Here is a 21,694-nt window from a genome sequence, read left to right as displayed (position 1 = left end):
TTTATCTTAAGACACGTGGTTGACAGAGTGACATGAATGCAGAAGGCAGTGTGTCCAGCCACAGCGTCCGCCAGAAACTGGTTATCATGGAATTCAGGAATGGTGTGAACATGCTTCTGGATGTCACTGAGACACCTCCTCCAGGACGCCCTAGTGGCTGCACTCAGGAACCCCAGGCACCCCTAGCTAAAGGGGCTCCTTTCACATTGACCTTGGGCACCTTCCTCTCTCTCCCTCCTACTGCCTGGCTCATCGCCAACCTACTCCAGTTTCTACCCATAACTTGTCAAAATTTTTACAGCTCTCATGGAACTTCCTCTGGTCCCTCTTTGCATTTTCAATATCTTTGATCAACAGCTGCGTCCTTTGCCCTCTTGCCGGAGGACACCAGCATGGATCCTGGTGAAGCTCAGGCAATACCTCTCTTCCACCTCCCGGCTAGGCTCTGGCCTGGAGGGGTCTACAGCTTCCCTGTGAGTGGAGTGGAAGGTTCCACGGGTCCGGGATACTTTAGTCCTCAACTCTGGCTTTAAGTGTGTTTTGTCCCTGCTGCTTTTTAAGTGTATCTTTAATTTGACACACTTTTTAATGCACACTAAGCAGTAGTAGTTACCTTGTAGTTTGATATGATAGTTAAAAACTTAAATTCCTGTCTTTTTAAGCCAATGTGGTATGTGTGTCTCCATGGTGACCAGAGGCAGCCTTCTCCTGAGGGCTCAGCTCTTGGGGAGGGTGGGTACCTCTCCTTTCCCTAATTTCTACTTAGCTCCTGTCTGATGGCATCTCTTAATCTCTTGGTACCCTGGTGTAGGCTGGCACCTGGCCCTCGCCTGTGCCTTCTCTGTTTCCCACCTGCCTGGCTCTGTGGATCTTCTGAGCGAGCCTGATGCCCCAGTCCACGCACACTCCTGGTGACCTGCTCTCCTAGCTTGTCCTTCCTGTGGCAAGACCACAGTCCCTGCCTTCGGGCAGCTTCTACTTCCTGCTAAATGAGAATCTGTGAGGCATGGAAAAACATACGGGTTTGAAATATGCAAAGGGCAGGGTGCCAACTGATAAATCAGTGAAGTAGCATTTTCACCTCGGGAAGAAACCAAGGCACTTGGAAGTGGACACTCCATAAGTGATGGCTGAATTACTATGATCTTTATTCCTATCACTAGGCTCAGGGACATACTCCCCCCGCCCACCTTTGGATGGGTGCTGATGAAAATAGCTTTCTTTCCAGTGGATTTGATTTTTAAAATTTCTCCATCCCTCATCTACACCCTTCTGTTCTCCAAGTTAAACCATAAAATAATAGTAATAAAGCCCTAAACTCAGATATACCAATGACAGTCCCTTCATCTGCATGATCTCCCTGTGGACAACTAGAGGCAGGGACTTGGGATTCATAAGGTACAGGAGGATAAGGCTGACTCCACACTGCTTGGTCCCATGGCATGGACCCAAGGAGGATGTGGCAAGAAGCAGCTTAAGTTACACCAAAAAATGAAAACAGGCTGTTAACAGAGTTCATAAAAGCATGTAGTCCACTCATTTTATTACAGGAAAATAAAACCCATGGATGATGGTACATATAATGAATAACAGAAATTGACTAAGTCCATCGTTGATGGAGATTAACACTACGTCTCAGAACTGTAGTGATCTGAAATTCAAGAGGAATAAAATTAAATAAGCAGTGTCTCTCTCATTTTCTAGGAAATGGCATCAATTTGATCAGAAATATAGTTTTATTTTTCTTTGTTATCTAGCCTATAAAACAACAAATATGATTCCACTGACTTATTTGAGGCCATTAGTAATAAAAATTATGTGATTTTGAGAGTCCCTCCTCAATACTGCCCACTTATTTTCAATTGTGTTTGTTTCAAGTAATTTTCTTAAAATTGATGTTTGTATTCTCATGTGGAAGAATCAATTCATCTAGGTGAATGTAGGTGAGTTAAACTATGGCCCCCATAATGAGAAACACCCTATTTTTTCCAAGGAGGAAAAGTTTGACAAAGTGGTACCAATTACCAAAAAATTAAAGTTGGGTAAATGTTCTGGGGAAATAGAATAAATGGTTGAAGAAAATAAGAAATTAATGTTCAAGTCTACATACATTTTCTTGGGAGATTTAGGTGTTTCTTGGTAAACTCATCCATGTTCAGAGACAGAGAGACTCTTCCTAGGGCGGTTGTGATAAGTTAATTATATTTATCAGGAAAGCATCAAGAATGGTAGCCATGAAAATACCGTTAAACCCTCTATAGCTGGTAACTACAGCTCTTCTCCTAAATATTATACCAAGAACACTCAGGCCATATTGAGAACTCTGGAGACAGTTTCTTGGGGGATAGGGTCTTCCATTGGGCCCTGGAGAAGCGCTACCTTTTGGGGGGGGACTGTGTCAATTCTGAAGCTGTTGAAGGAGTTAATTCCCCTCAAACAGCAAGGGATGCTTCTTATGAGCTCAGGAGCAGAAGTCTTTCTGCCTGGGAGGCAAGGCTCTGGGTTCGTTCCTACAGACCTGGAGGAGGAGGTCTGACTACACCGCATGGAGGTTTTTGCAGCAAACTTGTAAAAGGAATGACTCTGGGTGGAAACAAGGACAGCATGCACGTTAATGAATACTTACATAAATGTCTGCACCATAAAATCCATCCTGGTAAACAACACTGCAGGGTGCACACACAAAGAGAAACATCCATATTAGTGCATTTCCCCATGCGGACACGCCAACCCCTGCACGGGCCAGGTTAGTCTGGTCACAAGATCCGAAACACAGGAACCCAGGAGAGTTTTCACACTGATTAAGGAGGTTGGAGACAGCATGGGTCGATCACATCAGGACAATTAGGCTGGGGTTCGGGGCGGGTCCAGAATTGGCACGTTTGGCTGGGCACCCAGCTTCCTACTCTCTTGGGAGGAGGTATGGAGATGTGCAACTTGGAAACGCAAAGAGGATTGACATGTCTTGTGAGCGGCCCACACAGACACGAGCATCTTAAGAGATCAGAGTTTGCAGTCAGGCCACAGAGCTCCCCCCAAAACACAAAACAAAACATCTGTGTAAAAATAGGATTGCAATGGGGAGACACACAGAGTGCAGCGCTCTGACTATGGGTCTGAGCTGGAAGGCCCCGGGGAGCTGGGCAGGCTGTGCTATGGTACTGGGTGATTCTATCAGCCACCCTTTCATGTGTATATGTGTGCAAGTATATTTTGTGCATGAGTGTATGTGTTAGTATGTACAAGTGTGTAGGAATAGGGATGCATGTGTGAACTTGTCTATATGACGCTCTGTGTATAAACACGTGTGCATATCTTCATGAACGTGTGTCCATATCTGTATATGTATGCATGTGCTCTTAAACACACGTGTGTTGCATGCATGTGTTATCTTTGTGCATTCACGTCGATTCAGACTAAGCAAAGTTTCACATCATGACTCAACAAACCCAAACTCACAGGAGCTCTCTGATCACTGCCCATATATAGTCATCATCCCAGAAAGGAGGATCTTCAACGGGGGAAGGAAGTGACCCTGCACTTCCTCACCTAAAGCAGCTCATAGGTCTGTCTGTGATCATGGGCACCTGACTGATATTTCCTAAGCGGTTTTTGAAACGGTTTGATGAGACTCAAATGCACCTTGCATACCTCACAGATGTAGGTGAGAATGACCAGGTATCTGGAGTATAAAAATGTATATTTCTAAGTGTGTACTTTTCAGAGGATGGTGGTTGTTATTAATAACCTTCCCATAGAGCCTCCAGGGAAGTTTCTAGATGATTTATGACTCTGGCAAAGGACCAGCCAGCTCCTCTGTGGAAGGGCGCCAGGCTTTGACACGGCAGGATTCCAGGAGAGGGCCCCACATGTAAGCCAAGCGCACTGATCTCAGGGCAGGTGCCCAGGACCCAGGCACACGCGCAGACACACACACGCCAGCGACACTGGTTTGCTGGAGAACACAGCAGTGTCTTCTCAGAGCCTTTTCGAGTCGATCCGCTAAACCCCAACTGCCCTTATCCTTAAAGTGTGGCAGGGATTTCACACGCACAGCGCTCGGCTGTTGTCCCTTTGATCCGGGAGGGCTGCGGTTCACGAGAGCCCTTGTCACGCAGCGGAAACCCTAATCCGCGGTGCCGAGGCGTGCAGCATCCCGAGCTGAGCTTTGAATTCCCTTTCCACGTTTCCAACATAAAAAGGCAGCGTCTGCCGGGGGGTCAGGAGGCAGGGTCAGCCTCCGCCACCGCGACGTGGAGCAGATCTGATGGCACAGGCGAGCAGCAAATATTTAGCGCGGCCCAAACCACAGAAAGGTGGTTCAGCCACACCAAGGGAGCCGCTGCCCAGCCCTTCTCCCCACCATGCCTCTGCACATGCGCTTGCTGGTGCTGCCGATGCCTTTTCTCCGAGTACCCTTGTCCACAAGCAAGGGGTCGCCCTTCAAGGGCCAAGGGAGATGGGAGACACATGGGCACTCGGGTAAAATGTCAGCCTCCCCAATCAACAGTGAGCTGCCTGGGGCAAAGTTCTTAAGACACCTGAGCTTCATGTACTCATTTGCAAAACGGGGAGAGATCAGTCTGTGTCCACCTCGAGGCACATGGTGTGCATGCGTGCAGGACTTCCTGAGCCAATGCTTGCAAAGTAACAAGCTGCATGCATAGCACCCTAGCTCCAGATGTCACCCTCTCTATGATCCAACGCCCACCTGAAGCTGAGGTACTCCACCCACCTTTGAATACCAATATCAGAGTTTCAGACCCTCACCTGAGCTACTCATCAGTGCCACTTCAAATTAAAGATATCTGTGCATGTGCCCCACGTGGCCTTAGAAAGCTGCAGTCAAAGGGTCTCTCGGTGTCCCCTCTCTTGGTGCTTGACACATTACTTCCTGCCTACAAGATGCAGAATACCTGTTCAGTGAGTTACTGACATATTTTAAATGGGAGCTTGGACATCTAAAGATGGCAGAGGGTGACAGAGGATGGTTTAAGGACTCCAGACAGAATCACTAACAGGTCAGGAGGAGGGAGTCCAGAGTCCCAGGTTTGCCTCTGCTTTGGTTGTTCACCAACAATAGCTGCTGTCCATGGAGGGGAGGGGTGGGGAATAAAGTTCAAGACTGAGCCCTCAACTAGGAGACCAGTGCAAGGGACTAGGCAGGAGGCAATCCAGGTGTGAACTATATTCATTTTAATCACACACTAATCTGTATTTACAAATGGGAAACAGTGCCTTTTTCTCAATGTAGGTAGAATGTAGTCTGTCTCTGATCTATTGTGAATAATGGAGAGAAAAGCAAGCCTACTCCCTGGGCACACAGCAGGGGCCCGAGTGGAGCCACTGGATAGGGCTGAGGCTGGCCTTCTCTGGGAACCTGGTCCCTCCTTACAACAGGCCAAGTTATCATGCACTGTGCCCAGTTGTACCTGTGTGCACCAACAGCTCCCAGAGTGAGAAAGAACACCCCTGAGGGTCACCTCCAGGAGGGTCCCTAGTTCCATGCTCTGCCCTCCTCCATGTTTTGGGGCTGTGACATCCCAAATATATGAGACACTAAAGCAGGAGAAGCTGCAGTCTACCTGCCTCATGTCGAAACAGCTAAACAGATAGAATAGGAGGGCCAGCGCGCTACCTCAGAAAGGTTCACTGTGCTCTGAGCCACAGCCGAACCTGCCCTCACTGAGTGTAAAGACAGTGGAGCCCACAGTCACAGCCAGGCACATAAAGAGGACCCTGCGGCTCTGATGCTCACTGCAGGAGGGGGAAGAGGTGTCCTGAGGGAGTCTTAGAAGGAGGCGGGCCACCCGCAGAGACGGAGAAGGCTGAGGCAGTGACACAGAGCTCTAAAAGCCTTAGCTGGGAAGACCCAGAGGAAGGGCAGGGCAGACCAAGGGAACAGCCGGGCTGGGCCCAGTGGCCAAAGCTGTCTGGCTCCTTGAAGGGCCTGGAGGAAGGGCATCAGTCTAGCTGCAGGGTCTTCATCGGCCACCAGAATGTGGCAGCTTCATGGAGAGAAGTGTTCCAAAGATTCTCGCTGCCTTTCTGAGCCACACTGAGAAGGGGTTGCTTGTTGTTTTACCAAGTTTAGCAAAGGCATGGTGTGACAGCAGTGAGGGAGGGGCCGGGGAGCCAGCTTCACGACCACCCTAGAAACTGGGGAGCCAATGTGGCCCTCCTCGTTGGTGGATGGAACCACACTGCCTAGTGAAATGCCTTGGGTTTTTCTCTCGAGTTATGAGTCACTGTCACCCACAGGCACCATGGGACAGTCCCTGGTCTCACACTCCGTGTCAACCCCCGTTGTACCCTCCTAACACTCCCATGCCGAGGATAATTCTACCATCTCCTCTTTAGACACAAAGGAGCAGAAACAAAGAGAGCCGGTCCTGGCGTGGCTGGGATTCTGGCCCGGGGAGTCTGGCTGCACAGCCCAAACTCTTAACTACATGGCAGGCATCAGTGGTCAAACTGGAACATGCTTCAGAGTCCCCTGGAGGACTGACTGAAACACAGATGGCCGGGCCCTATGCCCAGCCCAGAGGTTCTGATTCAGTCCATCTGGATGGGGAGGGACATCTAAGAATTTGCATTTCTAACAAGTAATAGGTGATGTTGATGCTGCCTGTTCGAGGGCTAAGAGGATCATTGCTGTATGAGTCATCACCCCCAAGTGTAACTCTATGTGTGAGAAAAAAACTGAAGCCCAGCCTCCTAGGTCCTACTCTAAAAGAATTGCTGGGTTTGGGAAAGCTCTTACGAAAGTATCATACTATTTTCAAGGTGGTGTCCAAATGTGTTTGTAAAGCCTCATCAAACAGGTGCACGTAAAATATCAGATATGTAGGAAAAGAAGGACAGGGAGTCCATGTCCGGGATATAGCAATAGATAAACCACAGCTCAGTCACAAGAGAAGAGGGGCTGTCATGCACTGAACAGGTGCCATCCTATTTGAATGCAGAGATGGTCTGTCTCGTCATGCAAAGGTAATTGTATTGCTTGTCAATCACTTTGGGCCTGCAATATGCTCTTGCAAGAACATAATGCAAATGTACCTCTCGTTTTCTTAGAAAAGTAATAGCAGTGGTTAAATATTTGGATGAATGCAAGCAGGGGATGATTGTACTATAGCAAATTGGTTTACTTAAAAAATAGAAAAAAAGAAAGATTGATGGTATAGAATGCCAGAAACTATACGATGTGTTTGTGTAATATAATATATACCAACCACAAATATATTTTTGTAGGAAAGGCTATTTAAAACTTCTCCACCCTGCTGCCCCTTCTAACAGGAAAATAAATTCAATTTTTGAATGTGTTCAAATATAGCTACTTGTGAATGGCTATCAGGTGGGTCTATGAACTCACTCCTATTTGTTGGAATTGTGTATTTGTACACAAACATTTTCCCAGGGAAAATGCATATTTGTAATCAGATTATCCAAGGCATCTATGAAATTCACTCCCTTTCCCCCCAAAGCTTTAAAAACTACTGGTCTATAGTGTTTGTCTATACATCCACTCAATTAAGAGAGGTTTTTGTTATATTTAAAATTGGCTAAGAAACTAAGTAAAAAAAATGACACTAAAAACACCCACCCCATACACATGCACATACACACACATTAAAAAAGAAAGAAAAAGAAAGAAAGGAAGGAAGGAAGGAAGGAAGGAAGGAAGGAAGGAAGAAAGAAAGGAAGAAAGAAAGAACGAACTATAGAGAGTTTTGGAAAGTATTATGAGAATAGGTAATGATAACTTTTGTTCCTAATGTTCATATGAAATGAAAAAGTTCTTCAGCATCAGATAAAACAGACACTCAGAAAGATAAAATAAGAAGGTATGACTGGTTTACAGAAAGATGTCTCACGATCCCAGAGATGGGGCACAGGGGCTCTCTAGGACTCAGTGTGACAGCATTCCCAAAGGAGCTATTTGTGGGTTTAATTCTTGCCCTGACCAACTTTATGATGTTCCTCCTGGGATAATACCACTTCTTTCTTAGACCCAACATGACCCAAAGTCACCTCAAAATAGTGTCCGAGGTAACTCTGGAAGCTGTATGTAAGAGTGTCATGATTAAATAACCAAGAAAGTACAGAATACCTTGCTTGAAGATACCAGAGGAGGAAGGCCAAAACCCTGTAGCTAATGCAGGATGCTTAGGCTTAGAATAAAAAAGAAATACCTTGCAATGATGCCCATCACCTAAGAGATTCTGTCAAATGTGAGTCATGGGAAGAGGGACTGGACATTGTCACTTGGCTATCAAAATAGAGTTCAGGATCAAATCCAAGGAGAAATATGGAAAACCTCATCCATTCAGCTGAGAGTGTTCACTAGTTGAATTCTTAGTCTCAATGGTTATCGTCCATAACAATCCAGGCGCCTCTGTCCAAAACCATCTCTGTGGGCTGGGGGTAATGGAGGTCTGTGAACAGCAGGTGCCCTCCAGCACAGACCTCACGAGTACATGGGGTCAGAGATGTAGAATTTGCCTGTGAACTCAACACGGGCAGAAGAGGGCCCCCGAGGAAGATAAGAGCATTAGCCACTGACAAAAGTCAGTAATTACACCAGCTGCAAGCCACCAAACAAGAGCCCTGTGGTGGGTGACTGAGCTGTGACCTTGCGAGGGTCTTCCTGTTTCACCCTCTCGCAACCCTGGGGGACGGGAAGGCCTATTCTTCACTCTCCTACTGACGAAACTGGTCTAGAGCTTGATTAAGCTCCCCAGGGTCTTTTCGGGACTGGGAAAATCCCAAGGATGCTATTTTCTAAGTCACCACCCCTTCTCCTCCATTCAGGCTGCAGTCAGTAGTGAGCTGGCTGGCCGGGTTCAGGGTTTCCCGCCTGTCCCTGTGTTCCCTCCATGGTCCATGGCACAGGGCTTGCCTCAGGAGAAATGATCAAGCATGATGTTCCCGGAGGTTTCTATTTAAGCATGTAAAACAAAACAGAACAGGGCCTCCTCACAGCCCATGTCTTCACCTGCTAGGAGGACCAGGAAATGGGTGAGGGGAAGGGCATCCTTAGTCAATCTTTTTTGTGTCAGTTTCTTAATGTTGGAGGCCTCCAAGGGCCTCTCAGGGCTCCACAGAGGTAACTACGGAGGTTCTACAAGGCATTCCCAATCTTCCAGGAGAAAAAAAATACAGAAGCCAAGTGATCTAGGATAAATAATGAAAAATCTGGCTGGAACTTTATAACAGTATAAACTCAGAATGGATGCTTCATGAAGAACAGTTGGCAGTGAGATATGTGCTCAAGTTGTGACAGTCAGAAAGATAATTCTTCCTGGGTAAATGCAGTTCACGAGGTGAGGTCTAGGTGAGAAAAGATGGAGACCACGGCATGTGGGACAGAATCAAGGACCAAGATCTCAAAGTGCTCATTTAGGAAATGTTGGGACTGAAGCACGTCCCTGATCTCCTCTCTTCTGGGAAGCCCTGTCTGAACACTCAGGCTGGGCTAGGGACCCTTCTACCTTACCATGTCTGTTGAAAAGTTTAGCCTGCATGTCGGCTCCTAGCCCAGCTGGAAGGATGCCTCTGCGGGTGCTACTGGTCTCTGCATCTTTCATGCAGAGTGTGGGTGTTGAGCTGAGGGGTTAGGAAATGAGAGCCATAGGAAACCCACACTCGCTCTAAACCACCTGAATCCTGAGGATGGCACTCTCTGGAAACAGGAGCCGCTTTCCCACCTTTCGTTCCTACTCAGCTCAGAGTCAGGGCCCTCTCTCCTCCAGCCAACCCCTGCTCTATGTCCCACCTTGTTCTCCTCTTTAATGTGACTAGCTGCCCTCCTGAAGCCTAGGCTGCAGGGACCAGCAGGGAAAGAGAACCTTCCTTTTGGGTGCTGCCACGTACTCTGGGCAGCCTGTAAGCCAGGGAAATGCCCAGGCCGCCCGCTGAATTTCCTTTTCCACCAGTACTCTGTTCTTACAGATTCTTACAGACCTGGACCCTTCCCCCCAACACACACACACACACACACACACATACACACCAGTCCTGCTCTTCCTCCTAGCCCTCAGAGGAGTGTTCTCTTTCTTCTAAGTATGGTTTCAGAATTCCAGCCATACTACCATTAGGAAAGAGGTACAACTTAGCACTATAACAAAAATGTTCAGGCATATCATAGGAATATTCAATGGCACCCCATCCAAAGTAGTTACTGACACACAGTGTACCATTTGGAAATGGCTGCCTCTCCCTGGTGATCGTGGCATTAATTAGTTATGCATGGTAATTCCCAGAAAAGAGCACTTTCTTTATAAGTTAGTAAATTTCGATTTTATGGCAGGTGTGTTATGTTGAGATTTTTTTATAAATTGTTCGTGTGAGGATAAGCCATACAATTTTACTTTATTATATTTTTTCCTGCCCAGTACAGTCATGAGATACTGACTGAGGGTATATATACTGAAAAGCTACAATTACTATGTACCAAGATAAGATAACGATTTTCAGACAAAATAATGTGGCATACATGTGCAATTTTGCATTTATGGCTTATGAATCTTGCTTTAGCAATTACGTGAGCCCAGAGGATAACTTGGCTTTTTTTCCTTCATAACTCACTGTGTGACCTTGGGAATAACAAATCTTTATTTCTGCATTTCTGGTCCTATAAAATGGGTTCAATACTGTGGGGCTGCAATAAATATTAAACAATCCATGATTGCTCATAGTGGGGACACATAAGGCTCAGGACATGCAGATGTATTTGGGGGTATGGGGAGGATTTAGAGCCAGTTTGTTCTTGGTTTCTTACGATTCATTATCAATTTTTGCTCATTTTGTCCACTGAGGAACTCAGACTCAATTCTAGTGGCTTAGACAAGACACTGGATGCACGTTGTCTTATCTTTTTACCTCTGTGTTCCCTTCCCAATGATGATTTCATCAGGTTTCATTTCATTATATTCTCAACTTTGTTTCTTTGTTTATGAAACACTTCAAATGTTCTGTTTTGGAAGGGGCGAGATTATGAATAAATAATGACAAGAGTATTGCCCTTTGTCATCAGTATAATAGATGATCTAGGCTAATTCAGATTTTCTAAAAGATTTATAAGCAGGAAAGCTTTTAAGAAAATGCATTTAACCCTTTGCATGTCGTCAAGGACCAGAAACCAGGCACTGGTCAGGGGAGCCTCACGGGGGAGGATTCCTTTGGGTACAGCACAGTTTCTCAACCAGCATTCTGAGCCTGGAGCAGGACTGTCTTGTGGACTAGGGGATGTCTGGCAGCAGCCCTGGCTCTGCCGGCTAGATGCTATTGCCCCTCTCCATTCCTTTTGTGGCAAACAAAATTCTCTCCAGACCTTGCCAATATTCCCTGGTCTCAGCTACTGCCCGAGGGCCATCCTTCCTTACCCTACCCCAGAGGTGCAGGAATTTGCTACTAGGATCCTAGCAGAAGGGCAGAGAGCGCAGCACTTCAGGATTGTCCCCCACGGAGTCCATCACATTTTGCCTGCTTTGTTTTGTTTTTGAGCATCCACCACCATTGCTGGGTATTTACTTGGCAATTTCAAAATCCATGCACAGAGGGACCAGAGGGGCAGCAGGGAACAACTGGCTTTGCAAAATCCCCACAGAGGAGGAAGGAGGGCTTGTGCCATTTTGGACAATGGAACTAAAAGGCATATGAATTCCAATTTCATCAAAGTCTTCAATTTTTGCCTTTGACTCAACACCTAATTGTGTCAGGCAAAGGTTCATAAACCTGGAAGAGCAAGATGTCTTTGTGGAGGGGCGCAAGACCACCCCAGTGATTTTTATGTATGAAAAGCCTCGTGTCCCTTTGAATTCAAGGGGCAAATGTGGTCCAACCTCCTTAATAACCAGATGTTTGCGATCATCAGAAATACATCTTTGGCTGTAACCATTTCTCTGTTCTCCAGCATTCAGTCTCAGCAAATTTACATAACAGCACGTGACATGTAGAACGCTTAAAGGCACCGACCATGACAGGACAAATTACACTCATTTTTCAATACTCTTTGCAAGGTGCTCCGCTGCAGGCGCGCGCCGGGCTGCATGCTGGGGCGGTTCTGGTGGGCAGTCAAGACCATCATGCGCTCGCAAACACTCCGTGCCTCTGGGGAGAGGGCTGGTGCAGGGAGGCCCGTGGGGGGCTGCATCACTTACCCGCCGTAGGCCGGGATAGGGGGTGGGGGCGCCGCGGCCCTGAAGGTGTTGTACACGGTGCGGCCGCGGCCTCGCAGGTGCGCCCCTCGGTAGGCAGCTGCCGCGGTGGCAGCTGGATACGGGAAGCCGGGCACTGCGGGAGAGAGAACAGGGCAAAGGCCATGAGATCCACCCTGCCCTTGAGGGGTCTGCTCCCAGGACCCTAGTCCCTGCAGCGCCAAGGCAGCTCCAGCCCCCCAGGAGTTAGGAGGACAGAAGCAGACAGCAAGGCTGAGCCCCAGGGCCATTTGGTGAGGAGGACGTACAGCATTGTTCCCTCTGCCCAGAAGGATGTGGTCAACCACAAACATTTACAAAGAATTCTAAGAATAGGAGAAAGACTCACTGAAAACTTAATTTTTTAAAAAAAAGGTAGATTGCAAGAAGTATCTACCAACATCTCAGTATACATCTATTTATGTATATACATATATATGCATTATATACATGCATGTATTCATGTTTCTAGTGCATAGTACACATGGACAGACATGCATGTTTGTATGGGGGCAAATGTGCATGTAACTGCATATGAATATATGCATGCAAGTACAGCTATATCTGTGTGCATATGTATATACATACATGTTTTTATAGACATTAACACATATTTCATACACTAGTGGCTATTTCTGGGGCAGAATTGCAGTAGAGTTTATTCATAACTTTCCCTCTTCTCGTTTTTATGTATTTTTCACATTTCCCTTTAGGTCCTTATGACTTGTCAAAATTTTTTAATTGAAGCATTCCTACAGACACCTCTATGTGTCTTGAGTACACAAACCACAATCTTGCCCCTAAATAGATGGTTACTAGCATATCACGAGCCCCCTGATCGCCTACACAGCTTTTAAAAGCAAACACAACCCCCTTAAGCTATAATCAGAAATATCTGGGAACTCAACTCTCAGGAGATGGTAGATGGGGTTTTCTTTCCTGGGGGAAATTCTCTGAGTCACTTGAGTCAGGAGGGAAGGTACTCCTGACAATTCCTTGAGGCCTCTACCTGGGAGGTCCTCTCTCCCATCTCAGGAGCCTCCAGGAGCCAGTTCTGTGCCCAGCTGCTGGGGCTTCTCTGAACCTCCCAAGGCTCTCTCCCTATGCCAACGGAGCCTGTCCCAGCATAGCAGCCAGCCGCTTCCCCAAACCACATCCCATGCAGGGGTACATTCTTGGGAAAATACATTTGAGAAACTATGGTGCCAGGAGAATCATAGTAGAAACTCAGAAAGGCCTTCTGAGAAGGAAGTTCATTGACTCAACCCACTGGATTGATTCCCTTCGCCAGGCTTCCGCAGAAGCCCTGGCCTCCCCTGTGTGTTAGATGCCTGCTGTGCTAAAGCTGCCCGGCGGGCTTGTCTCCCTCCTACCATCTCCTTTGGGAGTGCAAGCTTTCCGTCTCATGTCTGCTCCCAGCCCTTCCCTGGACCCAGGCATGGCTTGTGGAAGGAGCACAGAGGAAAAATGGACGTTGGAAGGAAAATGGAAAGTCCACTCGAGAGACCGGAATCACTAGCTGCTACCTAGGGGGCTGGCGGGCAGCCATGTAGTGACCAGGGTGTTCTGAGAATTACACCGTATACTCACAGGCAGAGTAGGCTTGTCCCTACCAGATGGCCAGGGGGGTGGAGAGCAAGTAAAATTTCCCACAGAAGCAATTCCCCATTGCATACCACTTCTGAACTGGAATAGCACCCTTGGGCTTGAAGGGGAGACCAACTGGCTATCCTGATCCAAAATTCAGTGCCTGTTCTGGAATGGCAAAGAGACTCTACCCCGTCTTTCCCTTACAGTGTTGGTAAAATGAGAACATTGCAGGACCAAGCCAGAATGACTTCATCTTCTGTTTGTATCTGAGAAGACCATAAAGGTTATTTTTAACTTTTTATTATTGTGGTAAAGACAAATCATGCCAGCCCCCAGCACCTGAGTTTCCTGGATCGCATTGCAACCCACATGCCAGAAGCCACAGGAGGCTGAGTCTTAATGGGGAGTGTGAATCTTAACACCATCAAACCCCAGCAGCAAGGACAGGACATGGGAGACACTGCTTCAGGACTGGGCAGGAAATGAGTGGCCATAGCTTTGACTCCAGGTCTACCTTGCAGCATTTCAGACACTACGTCTTCACTCTGGATTTTGAAATAAAGAAAACGAACAACACACAATCTGTCCGGCCAGCTGGCTGCCTGTTGAGGACACAGGGTGATCATGCTGACCCATTCATCCTCACCAGCTCCTGGGCTGCAGGAGCCACAAAAGATCCCTCTCAGCAACGAGCAGGTTTTACAATGATTCTTGGAGGATTTAGCTGTTGAGAGGGAATGTGAACCAGAAGTTCGGCCACCGGGCGAGGGGACATATGCTATTGAGTGGAGCCAGGATTCCATTTTGGGCCCTCTTTGTTCCAGGGAAAAACACGTCTTTCCCTGCAGCAGGAGGTATTTACAGGTAGGTCCTCCTAGGAGGCTCTCTGGGCTCCTCTGGGCAGGAGGACAAGAGGGATCCTTGTTGGGTTAAAGGGATGAAGACGGAAGAGCACTTCCCTGCAGAATGTGACCTCCCTGGGAGGTGAAGGCCCTGGGGCAAAACCTCGAGCTGCAGAGGCCGGGCCAGAGGCCTGCTGGACAGCAGCTCTGTGGTGCTGGTTGTCTGTCCAGAGCTGGCCCTACTGAGCCATCTGGATCAAGGAGCTGCCCTGCCTTCTTCTCATTATTGCTCTTTCCTCCCTCCCTCCCTTTCCTTCCCTGTATCCTTCCTTCTAATCCTTCCTTCTAATCCTTCCTTTCCAACCTTTTTTTTTTCAGATTTCCTTTGAAGACCACTGCCCTGATCCTCCAGTGACACATGTGAAGTCAGGTCTCCTGGGTCACAGAAGCACAGGACAGTGCCCGTCACTGACCGGCAATGTCTGGGAGGCGGGGCTGCCCCTCCTGTGTTCTGACTTGGAGGCGTGGCCTGGCACCTGCAGGTATCAGGTACCTCAACCCTGCGGCCAGCCAAGGTAGACTGATTCCCTGGGGGGAGAGTAGGGCCCCTCTTCACTGTCCACCTTCTGTTGCAGGGTCCTGTGGGCAGGTGGCCTGCACAGAAGCTGCAGGACACACGAGGGGAGTGACGTCTGGATGGCAGTCGGGACCCCTGGAAAGCTCATTTCTACTTCCCCACTGAGAGGTGCCGGGAGGGTCCAGATGCAGCACGTGACTCCGAAGGAAGGAGGGGCTGCTGGACCAAAGTTCTGCGCTGGAACTTGAGAGCCTGGATGCCCCTCCACCTACAGCCACACGCCCTGCAGAACAGATGCCAGAGTTTGGAAACGGTCCATGTTCTGGGAAGCCCCACTTCCCCCACAAGTAGTACTAGTGAAAGGCCTTCATCCCTTGGCTCCCTCCAGAGTCCCAACCAGCAACGCTCCGTGAACACGGTAATCGTGCACAACAAGGAACGCAGAGAACAACAATCTGCACGACCCCAAACTCCTCAGATTTGTGGCTGCACCTTCCCTGTTAGAGGATTTCCCCCCAGTGGCTGGGTTAGGGCAGTGTGGCTCTCTTGTGGTACCACGAAGGCCAATGTTCAACTTCAAGGACAAATAAACCCCCCCACAACTGTTTATCAAGCTTCCCTTAGGCTCCATAGGAGATGGATGGAGCGGATAGTTTTCTTCCATGGCTATTGGACATGGCAGTTTGTAGATGCTGGGACATGGCTAAAGGTAATCTGAACAGATGATTCTGATACAGTTTCAACAAGACCAAAATGTCATGGCATGACACTTATATATGTTTTTTGAGTGAAAATCCTGAGTTCCCGGCATGTGGGAAACGAGAGAGCAAACCCACAGGTCCCTCTTCAACTTCATCCAGCATGAATCACAATGAAAAATCTGTATTGCTGTAATGAAAAGTAGATGTAGCTCTCAAAGAAAAGGAGGCAGGAGTTTCGGAGCACGTGCACCTCTTACTGACGCACGGCGGTTCCCAGTGCCCCTCTCACTCATCGGCAAGATTTACACCAGAGCATATCTTGTGGACCTTAGGGGAGTAACCACCTCATCCTTGGGAAGAACTCCTATAGGATGGGATGCAAAGAGATGAAACTTTAGGGACATAATGGGAAGCTTGCTGTGCAGGGTACAAGGACCAAGCCAATCAGCATTTGGAAATGGGACATGTGTGGATGTATCAACAAGCCAAATGGGCCATTTACCAAGGTGTCCGCTGCTCACTGCCCATCTCCCCCTGGAAGACAAAGCCCCACCTCCCACAACTCTGCATTCAATGTATTTACAGTGACTCACGCGGCTCCCCCCCCCCCTTTTACGAACATGGTGCTTACCTTAGAAAATAAACACAAATGAGCTCATTTCACCAGCCTAGAAATCCCCAGAGAAGAAGCACAAAACCAGTGGAAAATACTTGAGGGTTATAAACTGCATATTAAAGTTTTAGAGCTCTGAGAGAGATGGGAGAATAGCAGATGCAAAACCCAACAGGGGGGCAGATTCTGCATCAAAGCCATAAAAATATACAACCGCTTTAATGGGCAATTATTCTTTGCATTTGTGCTCTGGTTTGAATTTGCATGAGATTGCCAGATGCCCTGGTAAAGGTGTGCCATCAGAGAGGATGGGGGGCTCTCTCTTTGTCTCACACCTCCTCTCCATTTGCTTCCCCAGTGAAACCTTTCCCACCGTTGGCAGGTTGGAAAACAGAGAGAAGCACATGCTAATTTGAGGTGGAACTGTTCTGTGGGTAATTTATGGAAGGGAACGTTTGGTCACACAATCCCAGGGGTGTGGATGCACTTTCAACAGCAGGTTCAGGGTTTTGCAGGATCCCCTCGAGGGCATTCCCATTCCATGTGCCGGACCATAAATTAAGAGGTGGCAGCACATGCAACAGACCAAGGCTACATAAACAGCCAGCCTTAGCTTCCGGAGCTGCAATTTCAGAGGCAGGGCATTGTGTGATAAACATCGAGAGGAACAGTCAAGAAAATCTGATCATTTTTCCAAATAGCAAAACAAAAGAAAACAAAACAACAACAAAAAAACCCCGTTTACTTCTGTTTTCAAAATGAATTTCAAAGTTCATCAAATCCATCTATAATACAATGCTTACATGTGACTAGGTCAGTCTCTTTAAATAGCATTAGATGGAAAATTTGATATGATAGAGCATATTATGTTCTAGGTCAAAACAGAAGTGAAAAAAACCTTTGATTTAATTTTTAAAGATCTAGTAACTTCAAGGCTTTGAAAAATCTAGTAATTTCCAGGGGGTTGGGGGTGGGAGGAGAGGAACATTCCATCCATTCGGTCCTTTACAAAAAAATGCCAAAATGGCCACTTAATTTGTGGAATCTCTGCTTCCCAGAGTGCCGTATCCCTGAAACAAGCATTTGGGAATCGGCTCTTGTTTCAGTACAAAATGCATGTTGATATTAAACACTGCTGTTTAGAAGTGAATAAATCTACATTTTGGACAAACAGTTCCTTATAGGACATCCTCATTTGAAATGCATTGAATAGGAAAACAAAAATTTCTAATTAATGTACACGGCTAATCACCATTCTCCACATGGAAGAGTAATTTTTCACTGTTCATTTGCTTGGTTTAATCTCAAAACTGACATAACAGAAACGCAATGTCCTATAAATCTCCGCTCATTTGTGTCTTTAATATTCATATTTCCTTGAACTGAAGTTGCTGGTTGCTGCAGACCCATTACAACATGCAAAAGTGTCGATAAAAACGTTGTGAAAGGCGGGATGTGTTTTCTCCTTGCTGCGTGTGCCATTTATTTGGGGAGAGACAATAAATGGCTCGTGGATGGTCCCTCGGCCTGCTGCTTGGTGGGTGATTAGTGATTAATTACCTTGCGGCAAATTGACATGGCACGAGGAAATTGACACAGCCCTGATTAATTAACTTTTTATGGGCGGTAGTTACTCACAAAACACTGCGCACCATAATTGAATCTCTTTACATAACGTCATGGTACAAAAGTTTTAGTCAAATCCAAATTAGCCAGAAGTTTCTAGGCTGTTAGAGGTCTGATTGGAATGTGTCCAAGGGACTGGCGAAAGACCTTGAGCTTGGAGAGAAATGTACCTTTTAAAAGCAGGGGGCGGGAGGGGGCGATGGTCCCTGTGCTGGCCTCCATGGGGAGCCGGCTCTTTGGATCTGAGTCTTGACTTGAGCTGGGCTTGAGGATAAGTGTGTGAACGGCTACGGGTCTCCTTTTCTCCAGCCTCGCCGTGCGCTGGCTCTTCCAGGGTCTCCCTCCCTTCTCTAGTCTCCGCAGCTCAACTTGATTCCCTGAACCAAGCTTGGTTCTAACCTCACAGACTCCTGATGCTGTTCTTCATCTTGTCCCCTGTCCCAGCCCTCACAATTGGGGTTGCTTGACCACCTTCACTTATCATCTTTCTCCCCACTCCCCACCCCATACAGCTCCTGGTCGGAGATCCTGAGAACTACATTTGGGTCACCGCTGGGTCTATGGCACCCATGACCCAACACAGGGTAGTCACTGAAACGTGTGCTGATAATACTGTCAAACACCTCCCACAGCAGCCTCAGCAATTTAGCAAAGTGCTCAGCAACGCAGTGAGACCCTGCCTCTGAATCAAATACAAAATAGGGCTGGGGATGTGGCTCAGTGGCCGAGTGCCCCTGAGTTCAATCCCTAGTACCCACCCCCCAAAAATACATCCCACAGTTACAGAGGATAAGGAACCACAGACCTTGAACCCAGCACAGTTGCTAGGGTGCTGCCTATGAAGGATGCATATGCTATGGAAAACTCCAGGTGACCAATGACATTAGTGATGAGGCGCGCTGGACTGCACCAAGCCCCAGGCAGCGATATCTGGAGTAACCTAAGCAGAGATGTAATGACAGTTGGCACCCATCCCATCGCCAAGACTCCATTATCGAATGGGAGCGATTCAACTGCATGATAACAGCTAGCATTTATTAACACTTGCTAATTGCCATGCACACAGATTAACCCAGTAACTCTTCACAGGACCATATGAACCAGGAGTAGTGCTACTTTTGCTTTCCCGGAGGGACATGGAGCAGCTCAGATACTTGCACAATGATTTGAGCCCAGGCTGCCTGAAACTAAAGCCTGTGATCTAATCTGTTCCCCAACACCAAGACATCCTCAGTCAGCAACAGAAGCTTCCTGCTCCGCCCTCAGCAGCTCCTTGGAGTCTCTCAAGTTGGCTTCCCTCCTCCTTCCTGCACAAGCTGCTACATCATCTCCTATGTGCATACTGCATCCCAGAGAGCCACCCCAATTCATCACGGACTGGGTTAATTTGCAGGGGAAGCTGTTGACGAGCCTCCCAGAGATGTCAATATGCCACCTGTTCAGGGTAGGAGGGGCGATGCTGGAGAGGGGAGCTGTGCCATTTCTTCCATTAGATATTTACGTTCTGAGATTCCAAGACACCTGGAAAGACTTTGCTCCTTCTCTGCTGATTGGATGCAGACCACAGAGATCACCTGGATTTATCCTTCTGACAAAGGGTCCAAACCCAGCTGATTCCCTTCCCCACTGAGGTTTATCTCCACGTCTGGATGTGAGCCTGGGGTGACTACTGGCAATGCTGACTGGGGCCACACCAGCATGGTGCTAAGTGGTGGCCACACTTGTATGTCCAAGTCTCATCCCTGTGAGACATTTGTGACTAAATTCCACTAGGAATTTTGAACTTGGAAGATTGGAATAATAAACTTGCTTCAAAATTTTGGAAAATTGGAATAACAAATTTATCATGTTTGGGGGCATTGCACTTTTTCTGTATATAATAATTGGTTAATATCGTTATCATATATCATTTTACTCACAACTTTGCTTGAAATAAACCTTCCATAGGCAGAAAACAAAATTTGAATCTGCTAAGGAAAAATATATGTAAAACCGTGTACAATTAACTCACATGTGGTTTCTCTGGGCAGAAAGATTGGTTTTCCCAAGGCACAAAGGTTTCCTAACTTAACAAATGTAGAAAAGCAACCAAACCCATCTATACACGTCACTCATGTGCAGGAATATTCTGTGTTCATTTAAGGTCTGCACTATGCTGAGGAAGGATGGCAGCCTTGGGTTTAACCGACTGCCACTTCGTACCTCTGGAAGTTAGCTATTGTCACTTCTCTTCCCCATTACAAATGGCTGGATTAAGCCAACAGACAGGTAGTGAGTGTCATGGCTGATGAACATGAAGTCACACTGTTCTACTCTGCAGAAGAGGTGTCTGAGATCTGCCTACTCCCAGGTACTGACGATGCCCCCCCACCAAGCAAGATTTTTGTAACATTTCACTCTGCAAAATGAGAATGAATCTCCGTCTTGGGGTTTTTAGCTCGGTGAGACTGCAGAATGCATAAGCAAAGGTGTCTTCTCTCGTCTGCAGGAATGTTGAAGACAGGCAGAGCCTGCAATGCTGAAATCCATTTTAATTTGGAGGAAGCAATTTGGCATAATCTATTAGTTTGACAAAATTTGTACCAATGTCAATTTAGCTTCTTCTTCTTTTTTTTTTTCCCTAGGCAGTCATGGAAACAAGAAACCAAATAATTTATATAAATAATTACTTTATCTAGTGCATGTACACGGTAAAGGTTCAATTGTTAAATCATTCATGATCTATCTAAGAGCTGGCTGAAGCCACAAGCTGGGTGAATTGTCTCTACAGGTAGGAAACGGTGCAGGTGAGGTAATTCCGCTCCCTGATGCTAAGCTGGGTTTACCATGGTTTCATAATGGCGGCTGCCACTCCTGAACATGAGACCCTCAGAGGGGCTGGCGGTGACTCACAGGGCGGGTAGAGGATACAAAAGCATTGTTCATCTCACTTGAAGCCATCGCTGTGGGGCCGCTGATCATCTGGGGTTAAGGCCATCTGCTTTTGAGCATCAGCATTTACACCTTAAGGAAAAACTGAGTCCTGATCCTTTGATCAACACCCAAAGTAAACCTGTAGGACAGACGCCATCTGGACCCAGTGATCACCTGCCCCGCATACACACGCTAGAACACCCAGAGCCCCCACAGAGCACAGACTGAAAGGGACCACTTGGAAATGGTCCAGTGGTCCAGTCGCTGGACGAATACAAACCCTCCCTACTAGCTTCTTTGGTGAACTTTCAAAATCCCTACAGAAGGTGGCTCCTAAAAAGAAAGAGGAAGAATAGTCCTTTGTCTGAGGTGCTGCTCTGCTTCCGGCAGCCTAGAAGCTTCTTTACACAGCCATCTCAATCCATGCCCACAGGAAGCCGAGTAGCCACAAAAAATCTACGTGGCAAAGACCCTACGCCGTGGGCTCACCTCCTGGGTGCCGTGGTAACTCATGGCCCACTCGGCTTGAGTTCAACTCTTTTCAGTAAATTGCACCATAACTACAGAACTTCACAAAACCAGTGAAGGGGTACGATGATTGGTTAGCAGAAAAGGGAATCTTTTGGAAATGTGTC

At 47.2% G+C, this 21,694-nt stretch overlaps 1 protein-coding gene across 37 annotated transcripts in view; it reads right to left on the bottom strand.

Moving 5' to 3' along the window:
* Rbfox1 (RNA binding fox-1 homolog 1) overlaps window positions 1-21,694 on the bottom strand; it is a 1,611,415-nt gene that overhangs the window by 39,874 nt on the left and 1,549,847 nt on the right. For 21 of the 37 annotated variants that reach the window (XM_058579675.1, XM_058579672.1, XM_058579677.1 and 18 more), the window contains one exon: window positions 12,162-12,294. In XM_058579675.1, the coding sequence (XP_058435658.1) occupies window positions 12,162-12,294 (133 nt within the window). Of the gene's footprint in view, window positions 1-2,626; window positions 2,667-12,161; window positions 12,295-21,694 lie in introns of all 37 variants that reach the window. The other 16 variants (XM_058579691.1, XM_058579690.1, XM_058579664.1 and 13 more) reach the window with 1 other exon arrangement.

This window comes from Marmota monax, unplaced genomic scaffold (genome assembly GCF_021218885.2).
Source record: "Marmota monax isolate L192 unplaced genomic scaffold, Marmota_monax_Labrador192_F-V1.1 WCK01_AAM20220418_F8-fsc00035, whole genome shotgun sequence".
Lineage (NCBI taxonomy): Eukaryota > Metazoa > Chordata > Mammalia > Rodentia > Sciuridae > Marmota > Marmota monax.
This window is presented reverse-complemented; position numbering and strand designations above follow the sequence as displayed.